We start from the raw sequence: 17,823 nt of genomic DNA, 5'->3' as shown, positions 1-17,823 counted from the left end.
AGACGGCAGCACCGCGAGTACCGGCTGGGAAGGGTGGGCTTTCTCCTTGGCGTTGCCTTGGTTGCCGCCAGGGAGCCCGTGAGACGCCCCGAGGCCGGGGCCACAGTGGCAGAGCCTCAACCCGCCCCTGTGCAGCAGACGCTTGGCAGACGCAGGTCACGGGAGACGCTTGCCCTGGAGTTGGAGACACGTGGAGAAGTGGGGTGCACGGCTTCGCGTGTGCCGGTCACGGCGCCGTGTGGATCCGGCCTGCAAGCGCCGCCGCCTCCTGCGCCGGCCGGGCGGCGCCTGGACACAGGTCCGGTGGCCGCGGCTGTGTGGCAGCCTGCCCAGTGCCCGGTGTGTGCCGCAGCAGCTCTCCCGCGTTGGCTGCGGTGCAGTGAGACCCTGGAATGCTGCTGCACAACTTTTCATCCTAAAATGTAACCCGCGAAGAGTAAGGAAACTTTTAAAAGCTCCCAGCTCTCTCCGGGGCCACGATTAGAAGCCCCTGGGGTGGCAGAGGGCGGCCGGCTCGGCGCTGAGTGACAGCCGGGCGGGGGAGGGGCGCTCCCGCACCCGCCGCAGAGCGGAGCTAATGGGTTTCCTGCTCCTCGTGTGGATGGTGGCTGTCACTCTTGAAGGATCCATCTGTGCTATATTTAATTACTCTCTAAGTAGCTAGAACAGTTCCCACAAAGTTAACGAGGCCCTGGTCGGTGCTTTACTGCTGGCGTGGCCATCGTGGTGTTTGCGTGTTGAACCACGTGTCTGCCGTGGTCAGAGGCGCTCAGCCCCAGCACGCGGACCTGACCGTGTGTGTCTCCCGTGCCTGACGCCCGCCGCCCCGCCCCCGCCTGGCTCTAGCTCGCCCGCGGGGCCTTCGCTCCCCGCCCAGCCTCTCGGCACACGTGACCCTGGCGGGACCACGAGGCAGCTCCCGTCCGGCCCTGGCTGACCTGGAGCCGGTGGGCTGGGGGTCCCACCCCTGGAGAGCCGGACCCACCATGGGGCGTCCCGAGGGCCCCTCCCGGCTCCTCAGCACCTGCCCAACTCCTCTGCCTCAGTGGGCCGCTGGCAGGGCCTGCGTCTGACGTGTTTCGTGTGATTCAGTCACACTGGTCGTCTTCAACACCCGGCTCCATCGCCTCTCATCTCAAACTGCCGTCCCGCGTTGTCGCTCTCTCAGGAAGCTCCAGCTCAGCCCCAGCTGCTCTGCCCGGCAGGGCGCGTCCCGCCTCGCTGGCCGCCCTGACCCCCATCCAGGGCAGCGAGGCCAGGTGTGGCAGGAGCTGCTGCCAGCCGTGGGTCCTCGCCTTCCCGCCTGGGCAGCCACGTCAGGCTGGTGCCCCTGTGGCAGCCACGTCAGGCTGGTGCCCCTGTGGCAGCCACGTCAGGCTGGTGCCCCTGTGGCAGCCCTGGCCACGCTGCCCTCCCTGGTTCAGGTGCCTGCTCTTCCCGCGTTTGCCGCGGGCCCTGAGTCGCCAGGCGCGGATCAGGCCTCCCGGCGGGGAATCTTCTAGTTCCTCCGTCTCTGGTTGCCACGAGCAGAGCAGGGCCGGCCTCTCTGCCGCGCTGGTTTCACTGGGAGCAGGAGCCCCTGAGGGTGGCCCGGAGCGAGGGCGGCCCTGGAACACCCTGACGATGGGGGGCTCTGGGCAGGAGGCGGCCTCTGCACCCCCACGCGATCTCCACTGCCAGCCCCCCCCCCCCCCGTCCTGTGTCCGGCTCCTGGCAGTGTCTGCCCCGGCTGTGTCCCCGTGGCCCGGCCTGCCTGCCTGCGTGTCCCCAGGCCGTGCGCCCCTTGGTCTGCCGCTCTGGCTCTGCGGAGCCGGGTCCTGGGGTGTCCTTCTCTGGCTGGTTTTACGCAGGTGGGAAACGGGTAGTGCAGGGCTCACCGTCGGTAAGGCGGGTGGGTGGGCGATGCCGGCGCCCTGTGAGCCTGGGGAGGTCGGAGGTCGGAGGACGCCCTTTCTGGGCTGGCACAAGGAGTTCTCAGCTGTTGGTTTTGGGGCGAGAACCACGTGGCCCCGGCGTGTCTACACGTCGTTAGTGCTTTGCATTTGGAGATTGAGAGCAGAGAGACCACGTCTTCCACCTGAGCCACGGCAGCAGGTGCTTCTCCTCCGCGACTGGGGGGAGAGAACTCGGAAGGCAGGAGCAGCCACATGGCCCACGGCACACGCCAGTGTGCGTTTTCCCACAGGCCCCAGGAGCCGGCGTCTGCACGGGGCCTGCGGGGCGGGGAGGCCACAGTGCGCCAGGCTGCGGTGCTTGATCCGCTTGGCGTCTGGGCCGTCCCTGGCGCAGGAAGGATCTGTGCTGGGGCCACCGCTCACGCCAGACTGTGGAGCACTCACCCGCGTCTCAGGAGTGGCCCCGGGCACGGTGCCATCATGCCTGCGGACAAGCTTTCCCACCAGGTGGACACGGAACATGGACTGGCATTGAGGTCAGCACAGGCCACGCATGGGAGGGACTGGCCCTGCCACGGGGGCTGGTCCCCTCGCCTTGCGCCTCTCGTCTGCCCGGCTGGGGCTGGTCCACGCCTGCGCCCCACGTCTGCCCAGCTGGGGCCGGTGCCCTCACCCTGTGCCCCACATCTGTCCAGCTGGGGCTGGTCCCCTCGCCCTGCGCCCCACATCTGCCCGGCTGGGGCTGGTCCCTCGCCCTGCGCCCCACGTCTACCCGGCTGGGGCCGGTCCCCTCGCCCTGCGCCCCACGTCTCCCCGGCTGGGGCCGGTCCCCTCGCCTTGTGCCCCACGTCTCCCCGGCTGGGGCCGGTCCCCTCGCCCTGCGCCCCATGTCTGCCCGGCTGGGGCTGGTCCCCTCGCCCTGTGCCCCACGTCTGCCCGGCTGGGGCTGGTCCCCTCGCCCTGCGTCTGCCCGGCTGGGGCTGGTCCCCTCGCCCTGCGTCTGCCCAGCTGGGGCTGGTCCACGCCTGCGGGCTGAGCTGCCCGGGTCATGGCTGGCTGGCGCCCAGGCAGTCTACGAGCCACAGACGAGGACCGGGGGGCTGTGGCCCCCAAGGCTGCGGCCCCAGCTGCATCGGGTCCAGTCAGCTGCCAGGTTTGAGCCGGATGCGCCCTGAGGACTCCTGGAGTGTGGGCTTGGCCTTGGGGTGGTGTCTGTGCCCCCGCTGTGTCCTCCCCAGGTGGGAGCCTCTGGGGACATCCCTGGGGCACAGTGAGCGCCCAGCCTCCAGCCGGCACCTCCAAAGAGCAGCGCCGCTCCCCTGTCCCCGGCTACACCTGCCTCCCGGCCTCTCACGCTGAGCGGCTCCCCTGGGTTTGTGCCGGAGCCGCCGTCCTCCCCGTCACCTCCTCGGGAGAAGGGCCTGGCGGGCAGCATGGCCCAGCGTCATGTGCAGAGGACGCATGCCCGGTTCAGGCGCCTGGCGGGTCTGTGGGTCACGGTGCTCGGGGCTGGAGCGGCCCCAAGAGACACCGCACCTCAGCCCTGCCGCACGGCTGTCCATTCTCTGGGGACGCGCCGTCCCCACTCTGCGGCGGAGAACAATGGTGCCCCTTGTCCGAGGCGCAGCTGCTGGGACTCTCGGGACCCGAGCACCGAGAATAGCAGCAGGTGGGTCCCCGCGACCTTCCCTGCCCACCGCATCTGGCAGGGCCCATGGCCCGAGGCCGCGCCAGCTTCTGCCGGGGAGATCAGGGCCCCTGAGCCCCGGGGGCCGGCGGAGGGGGTCCTGCTGCAGGGACCCCGGGCCTCGATCCACGCCGCCTGCTCCCGAGCCGCTGAGGACCGCGGGCCACACACCCTGGGCCTGTGGTTCCTTTAATCTGTACCAGTTCTGCTCATTCTAGAACTTTCTGTAAGCGGAACCACAGGGTGCTTGCCCTAGTCTAAAGCCTGGTTCACTCAGCACGCCTGGGGACCCATCTCTCTGGGACTAAGCCACTGTGTGGTCCTGCGGTCCCAGGTGACAGGTGAGTCCCAGTAACCCAGCCCCTCAGTGCTTGTCCTCTTGGTGACGAGCCGCAGCCGCACAGCCCTGGGAGACAGCCCGGGGCCCCCTCGTCCACTGTGTCCTCTCGCCTGGAGGCCCCAGGACCCCAAGTGTAGCTGTGTCCCCCCGCACTGTGGCCCTGTCTCAGCGTCCGGCGCCTGCTGCTCCCAGACAGCCAGGCCCTTCCCTGCCTGTGGCCAGAGCCCGTGTCCTCTGACCTCGGGCTCCCGTCAGAACCGCGCAGTGACCCTCGGGGGCGCCGGGGTCATTTGTCGGCTGCCTCCTTCGTGGCAGGCTGACGCCTCGTCTCGTGGGCGACACGGTCGTTAAAGCAAAACACAGACCTGGGCTCGGGGCTGGAGGATGGGGGGGGGCAGACCCTCGGGGCGCAGCTCCTCCTTTATAAAATGGGTTTTCTCCTTTACAGCAGTTTTAGACTCTCAGAAAATCGCAGAGCTGGTGAACCGCGCCCCATCACCCCACACCCAGCTCCACGGAGCCGGCCGCTCTCGTGCATGGGGCTCGCTGGTCCCGCGGGTCGTCAGCCACCATCCTCGCGGGCACACGTCTCGGCCCCTCCCTGCCCCTTCCCCACCCAGGACCCTGGTGACGCCGGGCCGTCGCGGCCCCTCAGGCTCCTCGGGCTCCTCGGGCTGTGGCAGCGTCTCAGGCTTCGCTTGTCTTGGTGACCCGGGCGGCTCTGGGTGCTGGGAACTGGGTGGGGAGCCCGTCCGCGGTGTCGCTGGTTCTCACGGTGGCCGGGCCGGGCAGGACGACACCAGGCGACGTCATTCCCCGCGCACGGTCCCCGGGCACCGCTGCCCACGGCGAGCTGTTGGGCTTCTCCACGCGGGCGACTCCGCCCCTCCCGTCCTGTGCACTTCGGAAGGCATCTGTGCGGCCACACGGCCTGGCTCTGCCCCGGGGGGTCTGCGTGGGCCGTGAGGATCGTCTGCAGGGAGGCGCGTCCTGGTCCCCGCGTACCTGTCAACGTGATGGCTCATGTCACTGTGGGCTCAGGGATGCTTGTTTTGTACTTCCGGTTGTAACTCAGTGCTACTCTGTGAGCTACTTCCCTAAAAGCTTTTAATTTTAAGGTCCTTTCCAGCGTAGGGACATGTCCAGTGGAGTAGGAGCACGCCCCCCACCTCGAGCCTCTGTCCCATGTCCTGCCGGCCCCGCCATGCCCCTGCGTGCGCATGCAGGTGCTGTCTCTGTGCCGGGCAGGTGGCTCTGGTCCTGTCCGGCACCCAGGGAGGCTGGCCAACGGGGTCCCTGCCCCCCCATGGTGGTGAGCTGCCGGCCAGCCACGCCCACGACAGGGCTTGGCCCAGTGAGTTTCTGTGGGAACTGGGGCTGTCCTGACTGAGCACAGACCGGGATGGACGCACCCGTCAGGCTCCTCGCGCTGCGCCCTCCACTACCGCCTACGCAGGATGGCAGAGCCGCCTGCGCCGTCCGCCGGGCCCTCGGAAGTGGAGTGGCAGCTTCTTGCGGATCCTCCCTGCTGGCTCCACGGCTCTTCCTGGCTTCCTGCCCCCGCTGGAGAGCTGGCCACGGGCTGCGCCCTCCGCAGAGGTGGCCCGCTGGTGGACTCTCCTCGGGGACCAGGGCACAGCTGCGGCTTAGCAGGAAGGCTCTGCGCAGCCTGGCGGGCCCGTGTTCCGCCGGCCCAGGCGTCTCCTGCGCAGCGCCCCCGGGTGGCGGGCAGGTCTGAGCTGCCGGGCAGGCCCTTCCTGCGGGCACTGGGTGCCTGCGGCCCCCCGACGCCCAGCCCTGCGCTCAGAGCCACACTGCCACAGGCGCGTCCTGTGTCCTGCGCAGACGCTGCTGCCGCTGAGACGGCACGGGGTGGGGGCGTCCTGCTCTCGGTGGCCAGGTCGGCCCGCGCCACGGACTGTCTGGTGGGGCTGAGCTCAGACGGCATGGGGTGGGGGCGTCCTGCTCTCGGTGGCCAGGTCGGCCCGCGCCACGGACTGTCTGGTGGGGCTGAGCTCAGACGGCATGGGGTGGGGGTGTCCTGCTCTCGGTGGCCAGGTCGGCCCGCGCCACGGACTGTCTGGTGGGGCTGAGCTCAGACGGCACGGGGTGGGGGCGTCCTGCTCTCGGTGGCCAGGTCGGCCCGCGCCACGGACTGTCTGGTGGGGCTGAGCTCAGACGGCACGGGGTGGGGGCGTCCTGCTCTCGGTGGCCAGGTCGGCCCGCGCCACGGACTGTCTGGTGGGGCTGAGCTCAGACGGCACGGGGTGGGGGCGCCCTGCTCTCGGTGGCCAGGTCGGCCCGCGCCACGGACTGTCTGGTGGGGCTGAGCTCAGACGGCACGGGGTGGGGGCGCCCTGCTCTCGGTGGCCAGGTCGGCCCGCGCCATGGACTGTCTGGTGGGGCTGAGCTCAGACGGCACGGGGTGGGGGCGTGCCCTGCTCTCGGTGGCCAGGTCGGCCCGCGCCATGGACTGTCTGGTGGGGCTGAGCTCAGACGGCACGGGGTGGGGGCGTGCCCTGCTCTCGGTGGCCAGGTCGGCCCGCGCCACGGACTGTCTGGTGGGGCTGAGCTCAGACGGCACGGGGTGGGGGCGTGCCCTGCTCTCGGTGGCCAGGTCGGCCCACGTCACGGACTGTCTGGTGGGGCTGAGCTCAGACGGCACGGGGTGGGGGCGTCCTGCTCTCGGTGGCCAGGTCGGCCCGCGCCACGGACTGTCTGGTGGGGCTGAGCTCAGACGGCACGGGGTGGGGGCGCCCTGCTCTCGGTGGCCAGGTCGGCCCGCGCCACGGACTGTCTGGTGGGGCTGAGCTCAGACGGCACGGGGTGGGGGCGCCCTGCTCTCGGTGGCCAGGTCGGCCCGCGCCATGGACTGTCTGGTGGGGCTGAGCTCAGACGGCACGGGGTGGGGGCGTGCCCTGCTCTCGGTGGCCAGGTCGGCCCGCGCCATGGACTGTCTGGTGGGGCTGAGCTCAGACGGCACGGGGTGGGGGCGTGCCCTGCTCTCGGTGGCCAGGTCGGCCCGCGCCACGGACTGTCTGGTGGGGCTGAGCTCAGACGGCACGGGGTGGGGGCGCCCTGCTCTCGGTGGCCAGGTCGGCCCGCGCCACGGACTGTCTGGTGGGGCTGAGCTCAGACGGCACGGGGTGGGGGCGCCCTGCTCTCGGTGGCCAGGTCGGCCCGCGCCATGGACTGTCTGGTGGGGCTGAGCTCAGACGGCACGGGGTGGGGGCGTGCCCTGCTCTCGGTGGCCAGGTCGGCCCGCGCCATGGACTGTCTGGTGGGGCTGAGCTCAGACGGCACGGGGTGGGGGCGTGCCCTGCTCTCGGTGGCCAGGTCGGCCCGCGCCACGGACTGTCTGGTGGGGCTGAGCTCAGACGGCACGGGGTGGGGGCGTGCCCTGCTCTCGGTGGCCAGGTCGGCCCGCGCCATGGACTGTCTGGTGGGGCTGAGCTCAGACGGCACGGGGTGGGGCGTGCCCTGCTCTCGGTGGCCAGGTCGGCCCGCGCCACGGACTGTCTGGTGGGGCTGAGCTCAGACGGCACGGGGTGGGGGCGTGCCCTGCTCTCGGTGGCCAGGTCGGCCCGCGCCACGGACTGTCTGGTGGGGCTGAGCTCAGACGGCTCTCTGCACGTCACCTTCTGCTGACGCCGTGTCGTGGTTGTCGTTTCAGGATGGGAGTCCCAGCTCCTGGAAACGGGGTTCCTGGGGGTGTTCCTGTGCCCGCTGTGGACCCTGGCGCCCCTGCCCAGGCGCAGCCCCACGTCCCGCGTCGTGCTGTGGGGCTTCCGATGGCTGGTGTTCAGGATCATGCTCGGCGCGGTGAGTAGAGCTGTGGTTTGTCAGCGACGTGCCCCAAACGTGCTCGCGGCTCCACTCAGCCGTGCGGCTTCCAGGCGGGCGGGACGTGTCCCCCGCGCTGGCCTGTGGCTCGCTGTCCTCCCAGGCCCAGCCGGTGCGTGTCCCTCTGCCTCCCGCAGAGGCCCGTTGAGCCCCTGGAACTCAGCTGGCTCCTCTGCCATGCTCGAGGCTGCGGCCGTGGGTCCCTTCACCGGGAGCTTCTTGGGGAGCAGCCACCTCGGCCCTCCCCCGCCCCCGCTCCTCCCGGGTTCTGGGGTGTCTGAAACACTGCAAAGATTTTTTTTTTTTTTTTTTTTTTTTGAGACAGAGTCTCACTCTGTTGCGTAGGCTAGAGTGCCGTGGCGTCAGCCTAGCTCACAGCAACCTCAAACTCCTGGGCTCAAGCAATCCTCCTGCCTCAGCTTCCCGAGTAGCTGGGACTACAGGCAAGCACCACCATGCCCGGCTAATTTTTTCTATATATTTGGCCAATGAGTTTCTTTCTATTTTTAGTAGAGACAGGGTCTCGCTCTTGCTCGGGTTGGTTTCGAACTCCCGACCTTGAGCGATCCACCCACCTCGGCCTCCTAGAGGGGTTTTTCAAATAAAAATTTAAAGAGAAATATATGCAACTTTATGCATATAAATTAAGCACCTTAGACAAAATGATTAAATTTCTTCAAAGACAATAATTACCAAAGTGACAGAGGAAGAAATAAAAATTCTAAGTAGTTCTGAAAATTGAGATGAAAAGTACCTTCCTGCTAAGAACACTCAGGGCCTGAAAGACTTCAACAATGAGCTCTGCATGATATTCGAGGAAGAAGTGCCGCGGCTCCTACACACATTCAGGAACGGAGGAGCAGGACCTTCCCACACGTTGTTCCGAGGCTGTGGGGACTAGGACATTTCAAGAAAGGGCAGTCACAGAGCGGTATTCTTCACGAGCGTAGATAAAACATTCTTTAGGGATTATTAGCACATGGACCCGGCAGTACATAAAAAGTGTAATGTATCAACCAAGTGCGATTTCACCCAGAATGCAGGACTGGCCAAGCATTAATAAACTGGGGTAATTCACCAAGTTACCAGATTAAAGGAGAAAGCTATAAAATAATATGATCATTTCAATAGATGTAGAAAACACATTTGAGAAAATTAAACACTCATCCACGATTAACAAAAACAACACATGAGGCACGGAAGGGAACTTCCTCAGCCTGACAAGACGACGGCGCGAGCCACCTACGGCTGAGCCAGGCCTCGTGGTGGAGCCTGAGCCCTTCTCCCCCGAGACTGGGAGTGAGGCAGTGGCCACCCACGGCACAGGCAGTTGATGGTGCAGAGAAGGTCCCAGCTTGTGCAGCAAAGCAAGAAAAAAAGAAACGAAAGCCGTGAAGATTAGAACGGAGCAAAACAGTCTGTTTGCAGAAGCTATGAGCAGGTCACAGGCCCTGAGAGCTCACGCGGGACTGACCCACGCCTCGGTCTCCAGGCGCCGGCAGCGCCAGCCGTATTCTCACGTGCTAGTAGAAACTGTCAGAGGATGGCATTTTTAAAATACAGCATTTATAGCGACATCCAAAAGCACAAAACAGGAAATTTTAACAAAAGAAATACAAGACTATGCCCCGAAAGCCGGCAGGTGTTGCTGAGAGAGAAGGGACAGGTGCGTGAGGAGCTATACCATGTTCGTGAACTCTAGTCCTGGTGTCACTGAACTGTCCCCTGTTCCCAGCTGACCTACGGGTCTCACGAGGCCCCAGACAGGATCCCAGAAGGATGTGTTTTCAGAGACTGATGAACCGACTCTTAGATGCACGTGGAATGCCAAGGCCCTGAGCACCGGGCGACGCTGCGTAGGGAGGAGGCCGTGGGAGTCTCACCGCTGGACTCCGAGACCCGCTAGGGGACCATGGTCACGGAAGCGGTGACGTGGCGGGCAACTGTCGATGGAGGGGTTAAAGCGTGTGGCAGTCGTCCCACACTCATGTCACTGGCAGGGTTTGTGGACAAGTCAACTGAGAGAGAGAGGCCACCTCCACACCTGCTGGGACACCTGGAAACCCACCTGGGCGAATGCGCAACGCCCCCCCCCATGGTGCCACGCACACGACTGATTTGAGACTCGCTGCAGACATAAAAGCCCTCGAAGGTAGCACAGAATACTTCTGCATTCTTGCGGTAGGCAAAGATCTCCTATGACACAGAAAAACATTAATCATGAAAGAAAAAAGTAGATAAATGGAACTTCATCAAAATTTAAATTTTCTATTCTTCTAAAGACACCATTGAGAAAATAGCAAGGCACAGATTAGGAGAAAAATATTCATAACACCATCACACATGACAAAGAACCTGTATCTGGAATACATAAAGAATTCATAAAGTTCAATAATAAAGACAATTTGATTTTTAAAATCAGGAAAGGATTTTAGCAGACACTTCACAAAAGAAAATATGCAAATGGCTACTCAAAGCACTTGGAACATGGCTCAGATACATTGGCGATTAGGGAAACGGAGAGCAACCCATGCTGGGATGTTACGTCCTACCCACAAGAACAGCTAAAGTCACAGGAGTGACAGAGCCATGCGCTGGGGAGGGCAGAGTGACTCAGCGCCACAGGTGGGGCAGCCTCTCCTCGGGGCTCGTCCTCTCGCGGTCTGGGCAGGTTTCTGGCGAAGGGCCTGACCGTGGCTCGAGTGTGGGGTGGATGGAGAGTGCCGGCGTCGCTTCCGACCGGGACACCAACCGCGTCGGAGCAGGGGCCCCCGCCACGATGGACCTCAACCGCTTCCTTCCAAACACGGCCACACTAGGGTCAGGGCGTCGGCGTGGTCTGGGGACACACTCGGCCCACGCACGGCGCAGGGCTGGAAGCCAGATGAGGGCCACGCCCTGCCGGCGGCCATGGGGCAGGCGCCCATCCCCATGGGCAGCGCAGGGCTACACGTGCCCACCCCGCCCGCCTCGGTCGAGCTCCAGGTGAAACCACGCGCTCAGGCCCTGGTGGGACGGTCGAGGCAGCCAGCCCTGCAGCCGAGACAGCCGCCCCCAGGGCCTGCCGGGGGAGCTGTTCCTGGGTCTGCGCCCTGGGAAACTGGAGGAGGGGACACTCCCCGGATGGTGTTATGTGACCTGCGTAACAGGGACCCCACGCCTGGCGACGTCACGAAAAGGAAAGTTAGAGCCCCGTTCCCTGAGAGCAAAGGCACAGGAACCTGCGCCAGACGTGGGCGGATCGGACGTGGCCGCGGCAGAGGCGGCCGACCTCCCCAGCGAAGGGCAGGTGTGGCATCAGAAGGTCCGGGTCATTCGCTGTGGTGACAGGAGGAGGAGGAGGAAGAGCCACACGAGCGTGTGATAAGATTCACGGCAAAGACGTCCGGTGAACCAATGTTGGGCGGGACCCTTTCGGCCCGACAGGAGGCGTCCGAGAGAAGCCTGCCGCGCCTGTCGCTCTTGCCGCTGGGAGAGCGGAGGCCACGCGGGACGGGAGCGCGCCGGGTCCCTGCTCTCACGGCCGCCCCCAGCAGTGGGGTCTCTGTGCAACGAGACACGAAAGGGACGGGAGGCAGGAAGATTAGAGCGAGAGTGAATTATTATTCGCAGATGCGATCGTGCGTGTAGAGAACGCAGAGGGTCTGAGAAACCGTTGCTGAAATGGACACTTGGATTTATGAAGGCTGCAGGATCGATGCCAAAAACAGAGTATTTCACATTCTATTAACATATTAGAAAACAAAATTTTGAAAGTCCTATCTGCATTCATCAAAAGCCCTAGATGCCTCACTCCAATCTGGTTGGGGATGTGTAAGATACGCACATCAACAGCTGTAAGACGTGGCCGGCGTGGACTCTGAGAGACAGAATAAACGGAGATGCCATGTGCGTGAGTCAGCTCGACATCTGCCCACTTCCTAGGCCCGGGCCAATCCTGATCAAACTCCCAGCAGGCTTTTAAAAAGAGAAACTGACAAGCTGAATCCACGTCTGCACAGAAACACAGGACCCTGGAGGATGACTGAGCTGGGGCGCGCGCTGCCCGACCCACGGCCTCCCCGAGAGCAGGGCGGCGTCCGTCCCGGCCAGAGCAGCAGATCCCCGGGGGGCGGAGTCGGAGACAGACCCACCCCGCCCGTTCTCCGCCAGCGCACCACGTCAGGTCCGTGGGAAAGCGACGTCCATTTTTTACGAGGAGTGCCGAAATAGTTGGTTATCTGTATAGAAAAATAAAATGAGCTTCAAATGCTATTTCATCCATACCAAAATTTTATTTGAGAGCAATCGTGGACCTAAATGTAAAAGGAAAACAAAGTTCTTACAAGAAAACCTCTATGTGGCCAAGTGGCCAAAGCTCTAAGTCAAAACAGTAAGAAAGGAAAGTCTTGTTTAATTTTTATTTACTTATTATATTTTTATTTTTTTTTCACAAATATAAAAGCCAGAATCATAAAAGTTTTTCCAGGATAACGTAGACTGCTACCTTGGGGTATCAAAGATTTCTTGGACAGGGCACAACAACTACTGACTGTTAAAAGAAAAAGTATTGATAAATCACTCTTCGTTGGAATTAAAATTTTGCGGGAAAACACCATTAGGAAAATGAGCAGGCGACCACTGACGGGGGAAGATGTTCACAGCGCAGGGGTGTGATGAGAGATGAGCATCCGGAGCGTGCACGTCCGCTGTAAAAGCGTGGACCAGAGGCGTGCACACGCGTCACAGATGAAGGCGTGAGAGTGGTCCTGCCACGCCGCGCCCGCCGCGCAGCCGAGTCCAGCCCTCGCTGTTGACGTGGGGTGCTGGTGAGCCCGTGGGCAGCCGGGACTCCCGCACACGGGACGGGGATGGTGCAGCCGCTCCTCGGGGCTGCCGGCGTCTCGCACGGGCTGACACGTTGCCCCTGCCGCAGCCGGCGGCGTCACCGGGGCCTCCCCGGGGCAGTGCAGCCGTGTGCGCGCACAGGCTGGGACGGGAACGTTCACAGCAGCTTCATCCGTGACAACCCGACGCTGCAGACAACCCCACGTCCTCCAGCCGCAGAGCGATGGGCTGCGGCACCTGCGTGCGGGGAACAGGACGCGGCGGTCAGAAGAGCCGGCTCCCGCCGCAGGCAGCTGCGCAGACGGCGAGCCGGACCGGCGCCTGAGGCACCCGCGTGTTTGGGTGGGTCAGGAGCAGGTGGGTGGGGCTGGGCCTGTTGGAAAGCACGTGCTCCGTGGCGGGATGTCCCTGTCCTGTTCCGTGGTGAGAGGCCAACGCCCACGCCGTGCGGCAGAGCACGCTGAGCCGAGCGCTCGGGGTGTGGTTTGCTTCCTGTGAGTCGTGGCTCAGCCTTTCGACTTGGAGCCAAATCAGGGGTTTGCTTTTTGCGCACGTGCTCAGTGTGCTATGCGCCCAGCGAGCGCCACACGCCTGGCCTACGAGCAAGTTGGCTGTAACCGACGGTGACAGGCGGAAGTGAGGCGCAGTGGGCATGCAGGGCTGGGAGGCAGGACCAGGGGGTGGCCAGGCCTTCCCGGGAGGGGACGGGGACCAGGCAGGGGCACGCTGCGGCACGCGTATGGGAGCCCATGGTCCTTGCCCGCCAGCGGCCGCATAGGCAACCTGGTGCCACGTGGGACTTCCCGTGGCTGAGGAGGGCCCAGTGAGCAGAAGGCGTGGGCAGGTGCCACGCAGGGAGATGCTTCCAGGGAGGGGAGCGCCCAGGGTATGAGACGGGCCTCGCTGGTTGGTGGGGGGCGAGGCAGGCGGGGCAGGCCGTGGGCACTGGAGTCGCAGCCCGGGAAAATCACGTTAGACACGGTGACACCCACGTGGGCCACGGCACGTCCCGTGACAGCCAAACCGAGCGGCCGCGGCTGTCACTTCCTGGACAGCCTGCCCTGGTCCCAGCCCCACGGCGGGGTGAGTGTCCCCATTTGCGGCGTCACATCAGCGGGGCGGCCCTGGAGAAAAGGGCTCTTTCACGTCCCGTCGCCCGCCCGCGAGTGGGGGGTAGACCTCTGACTGCGCCGCGGAGGCGCCATGGGAATTTTTGGGAGATGAGGTCTGCAGCATCTGACCTCTGGCCCCAGCTGCGCCCCAGGCACAGCTGCTGCGACCCGTGTGCCTCTGGTGTCCAGCGTTTGTCACGGGGGGGGGGGGCGGGGGAGACGGGCTGTTTGTGCCTCGGTGGCTTACAGAGGCCTCTCGCCCCGGCGCCGCGCTGCGGACTGTCCAAGTCCTTGCCTGCCCCCCAGCTGTGCAGAGCCTGTCCGTGGGCTGTCGGCAGGACGGCTTCACAGGGTCGCCAGGACACGGCGCAGCAGTGGGGGTGCAGGTCTTCGAGGGCAGCGCCAGTTGTGTCTCCTGACTGAGTCTCAGCCCACGCGGCTCCGTGGCTGGGCTGCCCTACTGCACGCACACGCATTCTGTCCCGGGTCCACAGGGTGGGTTTCTGTTTAATTGCACATCGTTTGCAAAATTAAAAAACAGTCAAATCGAAATCCGCTCCGTCAGATTCTAAGTTAGAACGAGCATCAGCACAGTGAAGCCAGTGACTCATGCGGCGGAACTGCTGGGAGCACGGTGGCTTCCGGGAGGACGGCGCCCACACAGGGACGGGCAATGCCGCGTGTGCAGTGAATGCCCGAGACGCCAAGCCGAGCCACGGGCTGCTGCTCGGTCACGTGGCCGTGCTGCTGGGGGGCAGCGGCAGCCGGCGACCCACATCCCGGGTGTCCAGGCTCCGTGTGGCCCCGGGCTCTGCCCCTGCCTGGGGGCTCCCGCCCGAGGCCTCAAGAGCTGCGCACAGTGGGACCACAGGCCCACGCCCGCGGCAGGGTGCCGGCCCCAGCCCCCCACGTTCAGTCTCGGCGGGGGTCAGGGGGCTCCCCACCATGTCCTGTGCAGACAGGAAGTGGTCGGCGTGGACGCTGGTCCTGGGGCGCGGCGGGGTGGGGGGTCTGGATGGGGCCCTGGTGGGCCACGGAAACGGTGTCCGCGGCAGCATCGGGGCCAGGACTCCTCTCCGTGGCTGGGCCCGGGAGCTCTGCGTCCGCAAGCTGGAGCTTAGCCCTCTCAGTGCGGCGGGCCGACTAAGGCTTTTGCGTCTAGGGCGAAAAGTGCAGCGGGTCGAAATATCCTACAGAGCTGATGATGTCGGCCCGCCGCACTAAGGGTTAGAGAAGCGTGTTCAGGGACACGGGGCACGGCTGCCCCGTCACCGCAGGCCCCGAGCCACCTCCCATCACCCCGGAACGCTCTGGCGTCTCCCCGAGTCCAGGGTGGCAGGGACGTGGCTGCTCCTGCTCCTCGGGTCTGGCGCGTTGCTGGCCTGTCTGTGCTGTTTCTTTCAGAATTAATTTTGGGCTGAAAAAGCCTCAAAGAAGGCTTTGTTCCTCTGACACTTGCTCTGGGAGAAAAAAAAAATCCCGTGGAAAATCTGACATCTGCAACGTGGGGAGGAATCGCTAGATGGGAGGAATATAATTATCCTCCGCTCCTGCAAGAATGTTTCAGATTTTTAAGTGTCTCATATCAGCTTAGGATTTGAATGACATTTTAATTATTTTGTTTTTTTCTTCCTCTCCTGGTTTGAGTCTCCAAAGAGTCCCGCCCGGGCTCTGAGCCGCGCGGTGCTCCCAGGCACGTGGGCGCTGGTGGCCCTGCGCAGTGGGGCGGCGCGTTTCCGCGGCCAGGCTCCGCGCTGGTCAGTGGCCTGGTCACGGACACGCCTGAGTTCTGGAGCGCTGTTTTCACGCAAACGCCAACGAGCAGCGCGGGAGCACCAGCCGACGCCGCCTCTCTGGACTCTTGTGAGCTGAGCAAGCCCCGTTTCCAGGGGATGTGACTCACAGTTTTCAAATCAGCTCAGCCTTCGAATCTCCACGCGGTAGCGCACGTGGGTGCCCACCACACAGCTACACTCCCAGGTGCCATGACATCAGGCTCGCGGCCCGGTGGCCCAGGCTGCAGGTGTCTGGCGGTTACGGCCCTCTCGGCTTTCACACCCTCACAGTCCCCGCCCCACCCTGTGGGCTGCACGTCCTGCGCACGGCTGGGGCTGGATACTCACTGCCACCACCCGCCCAGCCCTGCCCAGGTCACTCTGCCGGCCGCTGCACAGGCCCTGCCTTTGCCGATCGCACGGTGGCCAGAGACCCAGAGACTCGCACGCAGCCCTGTCCCCACTATGCCCTCTGCCAGCTGGGCTGTGCCCCTGGTGATCCGCCAAGCCCTGGTCTCGCGTGCTGGGAGCTGCTCTGCAGACGTGATTGAAGTCTGCCTGCAGCGGACTGCAGGGAGGGCTGCGCTGGACAGCCTGGGGCAGCAGGGACGGCCTGAGGGCAGGCCGGGCTCCTGGAGGGGAAGAAATCCCACCCTGACGGCCTCCCTGCTCCACCCCACCACTCCCTACCCTTCCTTCCTGTGGGCACCCGGCCTCCCAGGGCTGCCCTGCTGTGGACTGACGTCTGAGCCCAGGGTGACGGTGTCGGGGGGTGGGCCAGAGGTGGGTGGGTGGGTAGTTGGATGGGTGGTTGGATGGGTGTGAGATGGATGAGTAAGTAGGTGGTTGGGTGGGTGGAGGGTTGGGTAGGTGGTTGGGTAGATGGTTGGATGAGTGGAAGGGTGGGTGGGTCAATAGGTGGGTGGGTGGGTGGGTAGTTGGATGGGTGGGTGGGCGGTTGGATGGGTGTGAGATGGATAAGTAGGTGGTTGGGTAGATGGTTGGATGAGTGGAAGGGTGGGTGGGTCAATAGGTGGGTGGGTGGGTGGGTAGTTGGATGGGTGGGTGGGCGGTTGGATGGGTGTGAGATGGATGAGTAAGTAGGTGGTTGGATAGATGGTTGGATGAGTGGAAGGGTGGGTGGGTCAATAGGTGGGTGGGTGGGTGGGCGGTTGGATGGGTGTGAGATGGATGAGTAAGTAGGTGGTTGGATAGATGGTTGGATGAGTGGAAGGGTGGATGGGTCAATGGTTAGGTGGATGAAGGTAGCGGGACTTGACTGGAATAGGTGAAGCTGCAGAAATCACCATCTAAGGAGAAGGCTGGGCCTATTTCTCCATCCGTGCAGTTTCTTACCTTCCAACTCAGCTAGGGAGCACGAGACAGAAACTGGAACTGAGTCTCTGTGTCGCGAGTAGTGGCTTAGCCCTGGTAGGGGACGGTTTCTCACTTGTCGGAGGTTGGCGTGCCCAGGAGAGCGCAGGCAGGCGCAGGAGCAACCTCCTTCCTGGCGCTCGCTCGAGGCTGAGGCAGCCACAGGGCCGACAGCTCACGGAGCCCCCACGGTGGCCTTGCCCGTGTCTCCTGCTGGCGCCCACGTGCTCACCTCGGGACGCAGGGCGGCACGGTGGCTCACGGGGACATGCTGCAGGCCTGAGCCTGGGGCTCCTCATGTGCTGCAGAGGGTGGCGGCCACGGCTCGTACGTGGACAAGTCTCTCTCCGGCCCACTGAGCTCCTGGCTGGTTGGTGGCGGTCGCAGTCGAGAGTTGCGCCTTTGGCGTGGTTCTTCGTGTCAGCAGAGGTGGGGTTTGTGCGCCCGGCGCCACAGGCTCATCCATGAGAAGAGCCGCATGGCCGCGGCGCCGTGGTGATGCTCGGCATCAGAAGGAAGCACAGGAAGTGTTGGCTTCATGGAAAGGAAGCCACTGTTTCTTTTTACCTGTAAGGTGTGTTTGTCAGGTTATATTCACCAAAAAGGTCTGAATGTGTTTTTGTGAAGCTGTGTCTGAATTTTACCTGTTGGAGCATTTCAGGCACCAGGTGAACCCGTTCCCCGCCGCTCCTGCCAGGCAGGTGCCCGGCCGTGGACGGTTCTCTGACGCCGTTCTGTGTTGCCTCGGCAGGGCCTGATCAAGATCCGGGGGGACGCGTGCTGGCGAGACCTCACCTGCATGGACTTCCACTACGAGGTGAGCTGCGCCCGCGCCTAGCGCACCTGCGCGTCCCGCTCCGGGGGGGACTCAGCCCAAGCCCAGGTGAGCCGCCTCATCCACGGGTCGGGCCCCTCCCTCCTTTCTCTGGGGTGGGGCAGCCACCAGGCGGCTGCAGAGCGTCTGCCCCTG

The 17,823-nt window shown here is 64.1% G+C and overlaps 1 protein-coding gene across 2 annotated transcripts in view; it reads left to right on the top strand.

The window, feature by feature from the left end:
• Positions 1–17,823, top strand: part of LMF1 (lipase maturation factor 1) — a 62,404-nt gene that overhangs the window by 22,693 nt on the left and 21,888 nt on the right. For both annotated transcript variants that reach the window (XM_075994923.1, XM_075994922.1), the window contains exons 4-5: positions 7,596–7,744; positions 17,605–17,670. In XM_075994923.1, coding sequence (XP_075851038.1) covers positions 7,596–7,744; positions 17,605–17,670 — 215 coding nt within the window. The remainder of the gene's footprint in view (positions 1–7,595; positions 7,745–17,604; positions 17,671–17,823) is intronic.

Source organism: Microcebus murinus, chromosome 19, assembly GCF_040939455.1.
Source record: "Microcebus murinus isolate Inina chromosome 19, M.murinus_Inina_mat1.0, whole genome shotgun sequence".
Classification (NCBI taxonomy): Eukaryota; Metazoa; Chordata; class Mammalia; order Primates; family Cheirogaleidae; genus Microcebus; species Microcebus murinus.
This window is presented reverse-complemented; position numbering and strand designations above follow the sequence as displayed.